The sequence below is a fragment of the Pseudophryne corroboree genome, chromosome 6 (genome assembly GCF_028390025.1).
Source record: "Pseudophryne corroboree isolate aPseCor3 chromosome 6, aPseCor3.hap2, whole genome shotgun sequence".
NCBI classification, from domain to species: Eukaryota; Metazoa; Chordata; class Amphibia; order Anura; family Myobatrachidae; genus Pseudophryne; species Pseudophryne corroboree.
In genome coordinates, this window is record NC_086449.1 from 372952058 (window position 1) to 372966762 (window position 14705).

The 14705-nt window shown below is 43.4% G+C and overlaps 1 protein-coding gene across 3 annotated transcripts in view; it reads right to left on the bottom strand.

The window, feature by feature from the left end:
• The window catches only part of FLNC (filamin C), a 73404-nt gene extending 59289 nt beyond the window's left edge, over positions 1-14115 (bottom strand). For all 3 annotated transcript variants that reach the window (XM_063926708.1, XM_063926713.1, XM_063926707.1), the window contains exon 1: positions 13216-14115. In XM_063926708.1, coding sequence (XP_063782778.1) covers positions 13216-13567 — 352 coding nt within the window. In that variant the 5' untranslated portion in view covers positions 13568-14115. The remainder of the gene's footprint in view (positions 1-13215) is intronic.
• Positions 14116-14705: the final 590 nt, after the last annotated feature.

The window sequence follows — 14705 nt, forward strand, 5'->3', positions numbered from 1 at the left end:
TTGCTTTCCCTCTAGTTTCTACCCATGTCCTTTTCTTATTCTTTTATCTGTAATTTATTACTAACATGTAAATGTGCCATACATTACTGGCGCTATATAAATAAATACTGCATACAAAACAGTGTTTGCCTTAGAAAAATGCCCCAGAGGAGTATTGCACGGAGCACATGTTCACTTCTACCAGGCTGAGTGAATACTGAACACAGGAATGTACTGTTTCTGAAATGGCCTGTTGGGTCCATATCAAACCTTCCCCCTCCTGGCCTGTGTTTATATACACTGGAAGATAAGGAGCACTTAGCCTTCCAAATCAACATTGCATCCACTGTTTTCCACCTGGCTTCAGTTAGCATTTGTTACTTCAGAATTTCTAAAACAAGCCATATTTAAGCATCCTGTTTATTAGCATTAATTGTATTTTTTTGTGTTGTTTACACTTACTCAATTTAACAGTAAAACATCTTGCTAAACAATGGGTAAAACCAGAGCTTAAAGTGGTCCTTGAGAGGTGGGGGAACTCATTACCCCGCGCGCCAAAGGCGTGCGCTGCAAAAAGGGGGTGTGGCATCACTAGGAAGGGGCGTGGCCACACAATAGTACCGATTCAAAATAACGCCTCACAGCAGCATAATCTTATTCACATCCCCCCACATATCAGTGCCCTTTTACACACACAATACCCACAGTAGGAGTAATGCCCCTAACATCCCCCCCCCCCTCCCCCGAAGCTATAGGGATTTTTATGTGTTTACATTTAGATGAAAAGCACAATATAGCAGGATATGTTGAACAACCTTTGCTCACCTCTCCTATGTCTTCCATGTGTCCTTTCTACTTTCTTGCTTCCTTTGTCTGTCACTCTCCTTGTGTCTATATCTTCATCCTAGGCAACCCTTACTCCCTGTATACTGTACTCTCCTTGTGTCTATATCTTCATCCTAGGCAACCCTTACTCCCTGTATACTGTACTTTCCTTTGTGTCTGATCACCTGACTCTTTCTCTCCTTTACTTACCCCTTACACCTCTCACTCCCTGCTACCCTTTCAGGCTCTGCTTCTATCTCACCCCTGTGCCCCTCACTCTCCCATCTCAGCCACATCTTGTCTTATACACCTTTCAGACCGCCACCTCTGAACACGGGTTATTGGCACATGAATGTGCATAACCCATGTTTATGTGCGGTCTGAATGGGGCCAGGATTGAAATACCGGGTCGAGCGACCCAGTATTCCAACTTAGGTAGCGAGCAAGGTTGAACACATGTTCAACTCAAATCACTGTGCGGTGTGAACGGGAGCCGGGTTGAGGTGACCTGGCACTTGTTCACTGTGCATGGATGGGTGGCGCTTGGATATCATGTGATATCCAAGCACCGTCCCCCTCTGTGTCACTGCTGACATCACCAACCCGGCAATATGCCGGGTTGCAGTCAGCGGGGCGCCTGAGGTGGGTCACACGCTGGGAGCTTCCGTGTCAGGCTCCAGGGTGCAACCTGCCTTAGGTGGTCTGAAAGGGGTGTTACTCTCCCATCTCACTCCATGCTTCTCTCGCCACCCTCACACCAATCTCACCCCCTGCTCCTCTCTCTACCACATCCCAATCTCACCCCTGCTTCTCTCATCATCCCCTGCCGTCTTACCCCCTGTTCCTCTCATCATCCGCCTGCCGTCTCACCCCCTGCTTCTCTCATCATTGCCCCCCACTATCTCACCCCCTGCAGCTCTCATCACTGCCCCCACTATCTCACCCCCTGCAGCTCTCATCATTGCCCCCCACTATCTCACCCCCTGTAGCTCTCATCACTGCCCCCCACTATCTCACCCCCTGCAGCTCTCATCATTGCCCCCCACTATCTCACCCCCTGCAGCTCTCATCATTGCCCCCACTATCTCACCCCCTGCAGCTCTCATCATTGCCCCCACTATCTCACCCCCTGCAGCTCTCATCACTGCCCCCCACTATCTCACCCCCTGCAGCTCTCATCATTGCCCCCCACTATCTCACCCCCTGCAGCTCTCATCACTGCCCCCCACTATCTCACCCCCTGCAGCTCTCATCATTGCCCCCACTATCTCACCCCCTGCAGCTCTCATCATTGCCCCCCACTATCTCACCCCCTGCAGCTCTCATCACTGCCCCCCACTATCTCACCCCCTGCAGCTCTCGTCATCCCCTGCCATCTCACTGCACTGCCCTGCCTATTTCACCTCCCGCTTTTTCATTATCCCCCCCGGCCCGCCATCTCACCCCCTGCTGCTCATTCCCCACATGATCACATCCACACCTTCCGCGTCCGACGAGCGTCCTGTTAGCGGCCGCCAGACAGTCCTGAGTTACGGATCGGCTGCCTGGCAGCGCCGCTGCCGCCACTGCCTGCTATAACGAGGGGGACGCTCATTGAAGCAACCACGGATTGCGGACCGTCAGGTAATGAAAAGCTGCCACTTGGCTGCTTCTCATTGGCTGGTTATTCACAAGCCGTGATTGGCTCTGATGCCAGTCCAGCGAGCAGAGATTGGCTGGCAGCTGCTTTTGCTGCTTCCAACTCCTGCTGGGACCTGAAGCATTTACTTGGTGGACGGACGGAGGCGGAACTGGTTCCGCCTCCAATTAGAAGTGGCGGAACGCAGTTCCGCCCCGTTCCGGCCCACTTTAACCCCTGGGTAAAACAATATATTGTAAATACTGAACATTCATTACAAAATAAAGCAAACAAAAAAAAGCATAAAAAGTTTATATAATTATGGCAAAATGTTGTGGCCGCAAATCACACAAGTGTTTTTTTCCCGGGTAGCCTTTGCTTTATCTGTGATTGAATGTAATACCCACACTTTTACAGCTGCGATTATTACCATGGCAGGGTCTGGTGAATGGATACATTACTGGATGGTTTAATGCATTAAGAGGGACTGATCATGTCAAAGCTATAAGAAATGTATAATGTATTTGTAATATTTCATACATGCACTAGAGATGGGCAGCCTCAGACACAGAGACAGCCCACTAATTCACAGAGAGATATTACAGTGGCAAGGAATCTCTAGAGACCAAAAGTACTTAATAACCTTGTGATCAGTTACAGCTGAAAAAGCTGCTAACTTAAGGGGTGTCCCACCCAGGACAGGACTGGCCCACAGGGGTACAGGGGAAACCACCAGTGAGGTTTTCGGTTTTTTTTTGTCCACTGTACCCCGGTGGACCAGTCCGACCCCTAACCCCAGGGCCCGCCCCTACTACTAGGAGCACCCATACCTCTAGGAATCAATTTCCAGATTGTGCACTTGAATTATACATTATACATAAGTTACATTATACTGCACAGGACTATGGTGTATTTTCTACACAGCATTGCTGTTCTTAATCTGGTACATTCCTATGCATGCACTAGCAATATTTATTGGGCATGGGCCCTTATCACTGCATTCCCCTGGTGGGCCCTTCATGCTCCAGTCCGACACTGGTCCCACCCCTTTAGAAAATCTGGATCTTGGGATACAGCATATAATATCACAGCCACACAGAAACATCTGTGCAGTAACATAAAAGCATGGGGGATAGAAATTCCAACATATCTAGTAGTGATTTGGAGCTGGCTACGATTTGTCACTCTATGGGCCTAATTCAGACCTGATTGCTAGGGTGCATTTTTTTGCACTGCTGCGACCAGGTAATCGCCGCCTACAGGGGGAGGGGGCAATATCTGTGCAGGGGTGCGAATGCATGTGCATAGAGCTACACAAACAAAAGTTTGTGCAGTCTCTGCACAGCTCAGGACTTACTCTTCCAGTCTGACGTCAGGAACCCTCCTTTCAAACGGCTGGACACACCTGCGTTTCTCCGAACACTCCTAGGAAACGGTCCGTTGACACCCACAAATGGCCTCTTCCTGTCAATCTTCTTGCGATCGCCATTGCGATCACTTTCTTCGGCCATCCCGTCGCTGTCCTGCACTCCCCGTCGCTGGGGGGACCTCGCGTTTGCGCATTGCGGTGCATACGCATGCGCAGTTCATAACCGATCGCTGCTGAGCGAAAACGCACAGCAGCGATCGGGTCTGAATGACCCCCTATAACGGCTGGTTCAACATGCAATATTAATGTTGTGCCACATTCATGCTTACAGTATTCCTGCAGAATCACAACACTTTCACACTGCTGGCTTTTACAAGGTGATAGAGTAATATTTGTTACCAGTTATAGCACACACATATTAGGGGATGCGGATGCAGCCAGGACCCTGACAGTACGTACTGGGGTTAGTGTTAGACTGCGGAGGGGGTGTCAGGGTTATGCTGCAAGGATGTTGGGGTGGTTAGCCGCTGTCAGCATTCTGTCCATCAGGATGGTGACTGCCGGGATTTTTATACCATCACCATATTAGAGAATTTATTGTTGCAAATTATTTATATAGCGCACACACACATATTCCGCAGCATTTTACAGAGAATACTTAGCCATTCACAACTGTGCCTGCCCCATTGGAGCTTACAATCTATGTCATCTACCACATGCACATACACATACACACTAGGTTTTTTTTTTGAGAGTCAATTAATATAATAATAAATTAAATTATTTGGCATACAAGCTCACTGGTAAGATTGTCAAATGGATTGCAATCACTCACTAACAAAGTGCCAGTAATACAATGTACTTAGAAACACACAAATGTAAAAGCATAAAATAAGATATATATTTCTGGAATTGAACTTCCATCCTGTATATGGCTGGTAACAAGTTTTGCTGGGTAAGGACTCATTTCTAAGATATAAAATGTTTCTGTATATCCAAAACCATCTACAATGTGTTTCTACTTTTGAAGGTCACATTACTGTATTTGTATTTTTAAATATTTTAATCATTTGTTATGACACTTTTCATAGCATACCCAGGACACAAATGTCACAATGCTTTGCTTGAAATAGAGATGGATGATGTCATTACTAATACTATGCATCAACCTGTGGCAACAAAATAAAGCATCTATACATTCTGTAAATGTCTACAGAATGGTACAATGTGTAACGCTGGTTGCATACTGTGTGGAAAAGACTTTCACACACATGAAGGCACCATGCAGTATACAGCAAGGTTTACACATTGTGCTACTCTGTAGATATTTACAACAGAATGTATGGACTTTTGCAAATAATCTGATTGCAATGATGCCCATTACTGTACTTACATGTCCACATACATGGACAGACATTTCCTTCTGCAAACAGATGATAGACTAAAAATAGACTGAGGAGCCTATCGTCCATTTAAGAAAATGTCATTGTGTACTGTTAGTAAGGTTCACAAAGGAATCAAATGCCATATGGGTTCTACACGCAACAAACTCTCTCCAAAGTTTGTAAAAATGACTGCAAAGCTTTTCACATTTTTATTTTCACCGAATGCTACTATAATCTTCCAATGAAATAAGAGTGTTAATACTTACAAAAGTATCACTGTTGTATACAACAATTAGCAGTGGAGTTTTATTTTAAATCAAAACGAATTATTCTAGTTTTATTCAGTTAAATTTGATGTACATGAGCATAATCTAGGTTTACACTACAGTATAGGAGCTTTTGTCCTCCTGTCCTGCCAATTTTGTGTTCTCACCATATGGGTAGTGAGTACACTGCTCTGTGTCACTCACAGCTGTCACACACAGTCATGTCTTATCTGCCCTGTCCCAATGCGCAGATACATCAGGTTGGTTAATTGATAGATAACATTTGCTAATACAATCTAATGTTTCTTTTATGCAGGAACAGAAGCTTATACTTTTTATCAATGGATTAAAAATAATAACAATGTTCTTATTTTATATATATATATATATATATATATAATTGCAATAATATAAAATGAAAAAAAAAACTGACGTTACTGCTACTATGCAGAAATATTTTTATAACCTTTTGTTTTTGTAATGTTTGATTTTGTGGTCATTAATGAACTTGTGAATCTCACTATCAAACAGCTAAAATCTACCATCTGGGACCATGGATTTAATTTAGACCTTATATACAGTAACTACAAGGTTTCTGCAAAGTTCATGGGTGTCTGGACTAAGTAAAGTTGATCCAGTAGAAGAAGGGTGTTCACAGGAACTATTTTCATACTGTACATTCCTCATTACCAGGATGTACTGTATAACTATACTGGCAGAGGGTGAGTTGTTGGGGTGTGTAGAAAATAACTCCAAGTCGGTGGAATTTAAGTCATTCCCCAGCAACTGGTGCAGTTGAATAAATAAGTAACACACATTGCATCTGCTTTTATGGTGTCTGCTGCCCATCCTAGAGAAGACCTTAGCAGTGGAGGAATGTAAGTGATATTTATTATTCATGTGTAGGGGCATTTAGCCTTGGTGCAAATGGCCTAATGCCCTCGGTTATTTTTAATTATTTGTTTTAAAAGCTGTTACAATTGCTGTCTTAAAGGATGTCCCACCCCTTTAGAAAACCCAGCGCTTGCCCTTTATCTGGCTGAGGATCCTGGAATACAGCATACACTATCACAGCCACACAAAAATATCTGCGCAGAAGCAAAAAGGATAGAGGCTGTCAGAAAACCAGCCACATCATGAGATTTTAATAAATATGCATATGATGATTCATAATCAATGTACTAAGAACTGGCACTTGATGATGTCACAGGATATTTCTCAGTAGTACCCTAAGCTTACATCTGCTAATACATGGACCATTTACTCTCATAAATACTTATGAATAGTCATATTTGCCCAAAAGATGGTTAACCATGCAAATAAAAATATATAGAAGAAACTATACAGCTCTAACCCACATAAGTGTAAACGTGTTTAGTTTTGTGTTGTCTCTTCAGACACGTGCGATGTGCAGATGAGTGTAGGTGATAGGTTTGATGTAAACAGGCTCTTAAGAATCTATCCTCTTGCAGAGCTAAATGACAAATGCGCTGTTTTGTGGTAATTGGTAAACTGCTCTGTGATTGATTAAAGTCACAATGCAGACGTCTTTAATTAAATGTCCGTTTAACTGCTGATTCCCAATATCTATCTAATCCCTTCAGGGTCAATTTAAGAGGGGTGAAGTCCTCTCTCTCTTGGCTCAGTAGACTCTGGCACCCAGTGATTTCTACAGAGCAGACAGGGGACTCTGGAGAGGTAAGTAGAATATATGGGTGCAGGGTGTGCAGTGTTGACCCCCCTGAACCCAGATGACTGTGCAAACAGCACATGATCCTGCACATACATATTTTGTACCTTCGATGTGTTTTTAATAGCTCCCATCTAATTACATTCCTCAACCACAAAATTGGGAAAATTACAAAAATGTCACTAATGACTAAACCAATAGACAAGCTTCAGTTCTGGGGATTACACATGAGTAAAACATTCTAGCTATGTGGTCAACCTATTTACTGTCAACCGTCTGGTGTCAACATATTGACTGTCTATTTACTGTCTAACTTTCATCCAGATAACTCCAGAGGCGCAATTCAACCTACTGCACAAGTGGTGTATGGTAGCTGGCTCCACCAGCTGCAGACATGCTACAGGGTGATAGTCATGCTTCTACAATCATTTTAGAATGCTCCAAAAGTGCAGTATAGTCACTACAGAAATAGATAGAATAGCTGCTAACTTGCATGTAACATGCCCTCAAAGCAACCAAATCTAATTAAAAGATAACAGCAAACTTGATACTTACTTCTATTAAAAAATAACAATATACCTAAGTAGCAAATGTATTTCAAGGTTTTGCTCAAATAAACAAAAATAATACTCTTAGCTGGATACACACTAGATGATATGTCATCTGACCCCGCAGATCAGACCAACATATTGTGCACATCGTTCATGTGTACGGAGTATTGCACAAATCCCGCAGATCATTCATCGCATCTTCTGATCTGCCTGCAGATGTAGCATGCTCCTGGATGTGGCCACTGAGCAATATATTGCGTGGTCGCGCAATATATAATTCAGTGTGCGTGGCTGACCATCATATAATTCCGTCGGTTGTGCCGTTGGCCATGATCCAGGATCATCTAGTGTGTACCCAGCTATATGCCTCAGTCTTTTGTGGTACAATAGCTTTTTTTAACATGTGGATATTAAGACATCCGTACAGCTACCATAGAACCATTTTACAGTAAGAATGTTTGAGTCCTCCATCTTTTATCCAAACATGTAATGACAGTCCAGGGGGGATGTAACAGGGTGTAAGAATCAGAAAGTGAGATATTTTGTTAGAGTTCTCCTGCTTTTTTAAAGTGGCAATCATTTACATGTCAAAATCAACCTGGTTTTGCAATGTAAATGATTGCCACTTTAAAAAAAAAACAGGAGAACTCTCACAAAATCTCTCACTTTCTGATTCTCGCACCCTATTACATTCCACCCACAGTCTGCAAAGATAAATTGTTTTTTTTTTAGAATATGAATGCTCACCCGAAGTACAAGTTATTTAATTTAGCCCAAGTTACTTCTATTGGAAATAAGTTGAAAAAAAAAACCTGCAATATTATCACACTGTGAAATAGTTAATATTGGCATTATAAAACAAGTAAATGATTTCTCATATTCCATATCTCACGCAGCACTGGAACAGCTATATCTCTGAATATGTGTTTCTAATTTAATTTTTAAAAATGTGTTTACAATGATTACAGTAAAGTATAAATTGTAATGTTCTCCAGTGGCGGGTATTGTCATTTGCATTGGGATCCGGTCTGAAGATCGACACTGTCTAGGTCGACAATGTTTAGGTCGACCACTATAGGTTGACAGTCACTAGGTCGATTGGGTTTCTAGGTCGACATGTGCTAGGTCGACAGGTCAAAAGGTCGACATGACATGTTTTTTTCTTTTAAAAAAAAAACTTTTTCATACTTAACGATCCACTTGGACTACGATTGGAACAGTAATCTGTGCCAAGCAAAGCGGTAGCAGAGCGAGGCACCTTGCCCGAAGCATGGCGAGCAAAGATCGCCATGCGAGGGGACACGGTGCACTATTTCGGCTTCCCGGTCACTGTACGCAGAAAACGACACCCAAAAAAATAAACAACTCATGTCGACCTTTTGACCTGTCGACCTAGCACATGTCGACCTTCCAACCATGTCGACCTTCCAACCCTGTCGACCTAGTGACTGTCGACCTATAGTGGTCGACCTAAACATTGTCGACCTAGATACTGTCGATTTGATGATCCACACCCATTTGCATTAGTATAGCATTTACACTTATTACCACTTTAATCAGAGGTACATTAGGTAGCCTGCGATTCTACTGCTATTGCCGAAATACAAATTCAAGCATTTCATACCTACAGAAAGGATGCGGTCAAGATCCCGCCGGATGGGATCCCAACGGTCGGAATACCGACACAGGGATCCCGACCAGCACAATCCCGACATATTCTTCCTCTGTGGGTGTCCACGACACCCATAGAGGGAGAATAAATTAGTGTGTCCGCAGCGTGGCGAGCGCAGCGAGCCCGCAAGGGGCTGCATTGCGCTCGCCCCCCTGTCGGGATTGTGACGGTCAGGGTCCCGATGTTGTTATTCCGACCGCCAGGATCCCGTCCGGCGGGATCTCGTACTGATCCTTTACAGAAACTACAATCATCTATATGAAGTGTAAGTAACATGTTTCAGTTGTCATGGAAGCACATCTTTGGTTGGAATGTGAATGCTGTGACATATAGTACTACAGGAGTTAGAAATCCCCTGGCTGCTTAATCAAGTTCAGTGATAAGTAGACATGTGAATGCTGAGACTTGTAGTACAACAGCAGCTAGAAAGTCACTGGATGCCTAATCATTTTCAGTGATAAGTAGAACCAGGGTGCTGAGGCGTACTGAAATCATTACTTTAGAATTTCCATTCCTCCGCCCACTTCACATAACTTAAATGAATGCCTCTGGGTATTTACATTGTGTTTTTGAATACCATGGATATAATCCTAAACAGTGTTATATATATATAGCAGATATAGGGAACCAGATGTTGAATAATGTGTAAGAATTACGTTATTGAACATTAATGTAATTGTCTAATTATTATGATGACATAATCTTCATGTACGAGCTTCCTTTACTTGCAGTTTGGTCTTGATGTACAGATAATCAGGTATAAAGAAGCTACCGTACCCTGTTAACTGTTACTGACCAGACAAGGATTTGTGTATTAGCGATATAAGATTATAATGATGCTGCTTTCTAAACAATGATGTCACCTGAAGACACCCAATATGTCATTCAAGTGCTTCACATAAAGCAAGTTACATCACCTTGAGTCCTGTGTGTGTCATGATTCATTTTTAAATACATGCTTTTTGCTTAAATTCCCACATATTATCTATGTTTATCAGGTCAGCACTGATAATACAGATATACAATGTATTGTGTAAATAGAATAGAAGAAGAGTTTTTATGCAGTTGCAGATTTGACCTGCACTGGCTTCAGTGTGACTGGCAGTGACTTCCGGAGAACAGGCAATCCCATTGGACTGAGGTGTTTCCTCCCTCTGGGACTGCTAGACCAGGCTGTGAGAGGGTTCTTCCATCTAGCCGGCTTCTAGGTGCTGCAGCCAATGCAGTCCATAGAAGCCGGGGGTGTTGTGTGCATGTGCAGTCAAACTGCTGCTTGTGGTCCTGGCGCCTGCCAAATCCATTGTGCAGGGGCATATTCATTATAAAAAAAATGTGCATTGAGAATTTTTACGTTTTAGTTCTCACTGTATTCTCTTACAATTTTTTTTATTATTCATCATGCCCCCATCAGAAAATTATCACCCCCTTCCCCCTCACACGCAGCGTACTGCTGGGGCTGCCCGGCAACATGTTATTTCACAGTGCCGGAACTAGAGCCAGGGGACACTGCTTCCCACACCCCCACCCGCACCTTTACTACCAGGGGCTGTCTGGATTGTGACATTTAAAGGATGATGAATATGTCCCACAGAAAGATTGTAGAATTATTCCTGTACTTCGACCAGACTGTCCACAGAGAGCTCTATCTGTATTAGAACCAATCATATATTGTCCAGGGCTGTTAGAAACCAGGTGGATCTGGGTACGTGCAGTGTCATCCCCAAACCACAGCTACCATAAGTGTGGCATATGACTCACTTCTAACTGAATCGAGCCCAAAGAGTTACATAACCGGCCTTATGCTGCACTACGGTAGCTCTGAACTGGCAGAGTTTTGTTCATTGTCCCGTAGGGCTGCATACTATAATTGACGAGTCCGAAACGAGATGGGGGCTAGCTGATGTGCTGTTGCTGATGTTTCCACACCGTTGCAATCGCAATTTCGCTCCTATTTGAATCAAACCCTAAATATGTTTGTTACCTTCATCAATGAAAATCTGTTGTACAGTGTAACTATTCAGTTACCAGCTACGTTAAGGCAATTAAATGTGTCTGCTGAGCATAGGATGTAATATCCATCAGTGTTGTTCCAATTATAATAATACCAGAACACATGATAAATGCAATCAGAGATCAATAAATCAAGAAATCGTTCCTGTAAACTATTTGCAATTGTGCATACACACTACACAATGGGGGTCATTCCGAGTTGATCGTAGCTGTGCTAAATTTAGCACAGCTATGATCATCTTCCCAGACATGCGGGGGGACGCCCAGCACAGGGCTAGTCCGCTATGCATGTCAGTCCGCCCCCCCCTTCCCCGCACAAGTACAAAAGCATCGCACAGCGGCGATGCTTTTGTACGTGAATAGTAACTCCCAGCCAGCGCAGCTCCTGCGGCTGGTCGGGAGTTACTCGTCGCTACCCCGGGTCGCAGCAGCTGCGTGTGACGTCACGCAGATGCTGCGGCCTGTCCCCTGCAACGTCCAGCCACACTTGCGTTGCCCGGGCCGCACCCCGTAAACGGCTGCCAAACACCACCGCCGTGTCGCCCCCTCCCACCCAGCGACCGCCTCTGCCTGTCAATCAGGCAGAGGCGATCACTAGGTAACGACGGCCTTCGGCTGTCTGGCCTGCACCGGCACATGAGCAGTTCCGACCCGATCGCTGCGTTGCGAAAAACTGCAGCGTGCAGTCGGGTCGGAATGCATCGTCCTATCTCATGTGCAGCACTTCAGATGGGACGATGCAATGAATGATGGTTGAAAATGACAGATTAGGTGTACACACTATTAATTGGTTGTTCCGATCTGCCTTGGGAAGATATATTGGACAACAGATTTTACAGTGTGTACACAGCTTAAGATGTTCTCTCTATTGGAATCAATTTTCCTTTGCTACATATCGATGCAGCATGAAATCACAGATAGCATAAAAAAATAAATCTAGAATTTTAAATGATAAATGATATAATACGGTATAATATGTAATAGTTTATGGTGTCTGAGATAAATGTATATGAAACTACTGGACCTGAAATTTCCAGATTTTAAAGTGATGCTGTCACTTTAATTGTAACCTACATTCGACCTACATTCAGCATTCTCAACTATGCCTATTAGATACCTTCCTAATGGATTCACTACACACAATCCATATAAGATATTTATTTAAACATAATGTGTGACTTTTCCCTGTTCCCTATGATAACAGTGACATTACAGGTAACAGTCCTACCCTCAAAATTCAGAAAACGCACAACATGGGACCGTACGATCTATATAGTGAAGGGTGTTTAGTGTAAACTTTGGGAAAACTAATGCAGATGCTCATTGCCACTAGTTTGACAATAATTTAATCTTATACCAGAAGCTGCCTCGCCATGTATAGTATTCTCAACTATGTTCCACTGATTCTCAACTATATTCCACTGAGCATTAAATACTGACTACACTATATAAGAATCTCACCAACTGCCTTTATAATTCCTTTTAAAACTGTGCTAATATAAAAAATGATCAGAAACTCTATTTATTACAAGGACAGTGCATATCATCCAGCTCCCAAACTGCAGTAACTTTACTGATGGCTGAGGTGCTACTACTACTTTTGGGGCAGATGTATTAAGCCTGGAGAAGTGATAAAGCAGTGATAAGTGCAAGGTGATAACACACCAGCCAATCAGCTCCAATATGTACATTTACTGCTATCACTGCTTTATCAGTTCTCCAGGCTTATTACATCATAGTACTTTTCATTGATTGTTTTTGTAACTTTTGCATGATCACTTAACAGTGTGTTAGTACAAATAACGCTTGTTAGTAAATATGTTTGTCAGTAAATGATGACAAGTCTGTACCTATAGACACCAGCTTGATGTGTTCTCTGTCCAGGAATTCCAGCGCCACAGACACATTCTCCAGCTTCATCTGCCTGAAATTTGGCCTGGAGTGGTACTTTCTGTACATCTTCTTCTGACTCAGCACCTCCAGCAGGGCTATGAGCTTCAGCCCATCGGTCAGGTCTTTCTGCAGGTCTCCAATGCGCTTGTTCATACATTTGAGATGCTCATTGCACCACCTGGTGAAGGTGTTCTGCTGGATCTTCTTCCAGGGCGCATCTTCAGCCAGGTCCTTTTCTGTAGCTGGCATCTCGTCTGCCTCCTCTCCTTGGTACTGTTGCTGTTGTTCGTAGTAATCGTTAGTGCTCATGATGGCTTTGGCTTTGGAGCTTTCTGCTTTTTATATGGGGATCAGCAAGTGAAAAAAAAAGGGTGGAGAAAAAAGGGTGTAAGGACGGCTGGATCCAAAGCCCACACTGTGAAATCGAGTTCAGGCTGCTAAAACAGACCTCAACAATCAGATTAGTTCCCTTATTATTCGTCCTCTTGTTGGAAACAGTGAGATGTTTCTTGGCAAGTCCTAGTTAACCCTTTCAGCAGCAGCGTTCCCACTCCCTGAGTACTGGGATAGAGAGCAGGGAGGGGTGTGAGAGTTATCACAGTGTAATCCGCTTCCACCTTTCTACTTCTTCCTGTCTTCTGTTTCCTTTCCTCTCTTTGTGGGGAGCAGAGGTGCACAGGATAAATGCAGCAGGACAAGGCTGTGATAAAGAAGTTGTCAGGAGAAAAGTATAAAGTGATGTAGCAGAAATGCTGACCCAGGAGATGTAGAGATGTCCCAGCAAACAGGAAAAAAGAGAAGGTAGAGATAGCTGAGAGCAGAGGGCTTTAGCAACTTGTTTGAAAGTGTGGAGACCAGGATGGGGTTGGTTTTAAAGAAAACAGATCCCCCCTCCCTCTTTGGTCTCCACTTCATATCCCTCCCCCCAAACGTCAGAGGCATGGACTCCCAGGAATGCCTTAGCCATGACCATATACAACTAAGATGAGTATTTTCTAATCCCCAGTGGGATAATGAGCAGTTGCTGGATTGGGTGCTATGGATAGCAGGGCCTGGGATTGGTTTAGATTGACCATGCTCCAACTGCTTGTAGCACACTGTATTTTTAGACACCCCATGTCAGGGATGTCTGTCTGTGAGGGGACAGGGAGAGGGGGCAGAGGGGAGAGGATCTTACAACACAAGTTAACAAAAGCAGCAGATGTAATGCAAGTGAGACCACCACCACCCCAAATTACTCAGCTCCCAGAAAATAGTGCCTATATAGTATAAGCAATATATGTCATTGCAAGACATATAAAACTTTCTGTTACTTTATAAAAAGTTGTAATACGTGACACTACTTATTATTAGAAACATTTGCCATTAGGTTATACAGTATTGGTATAACATGCTTCTCTACGGTTTATTATGTTATTTAGAAAAACAGAAATACGTAGCTGAAACA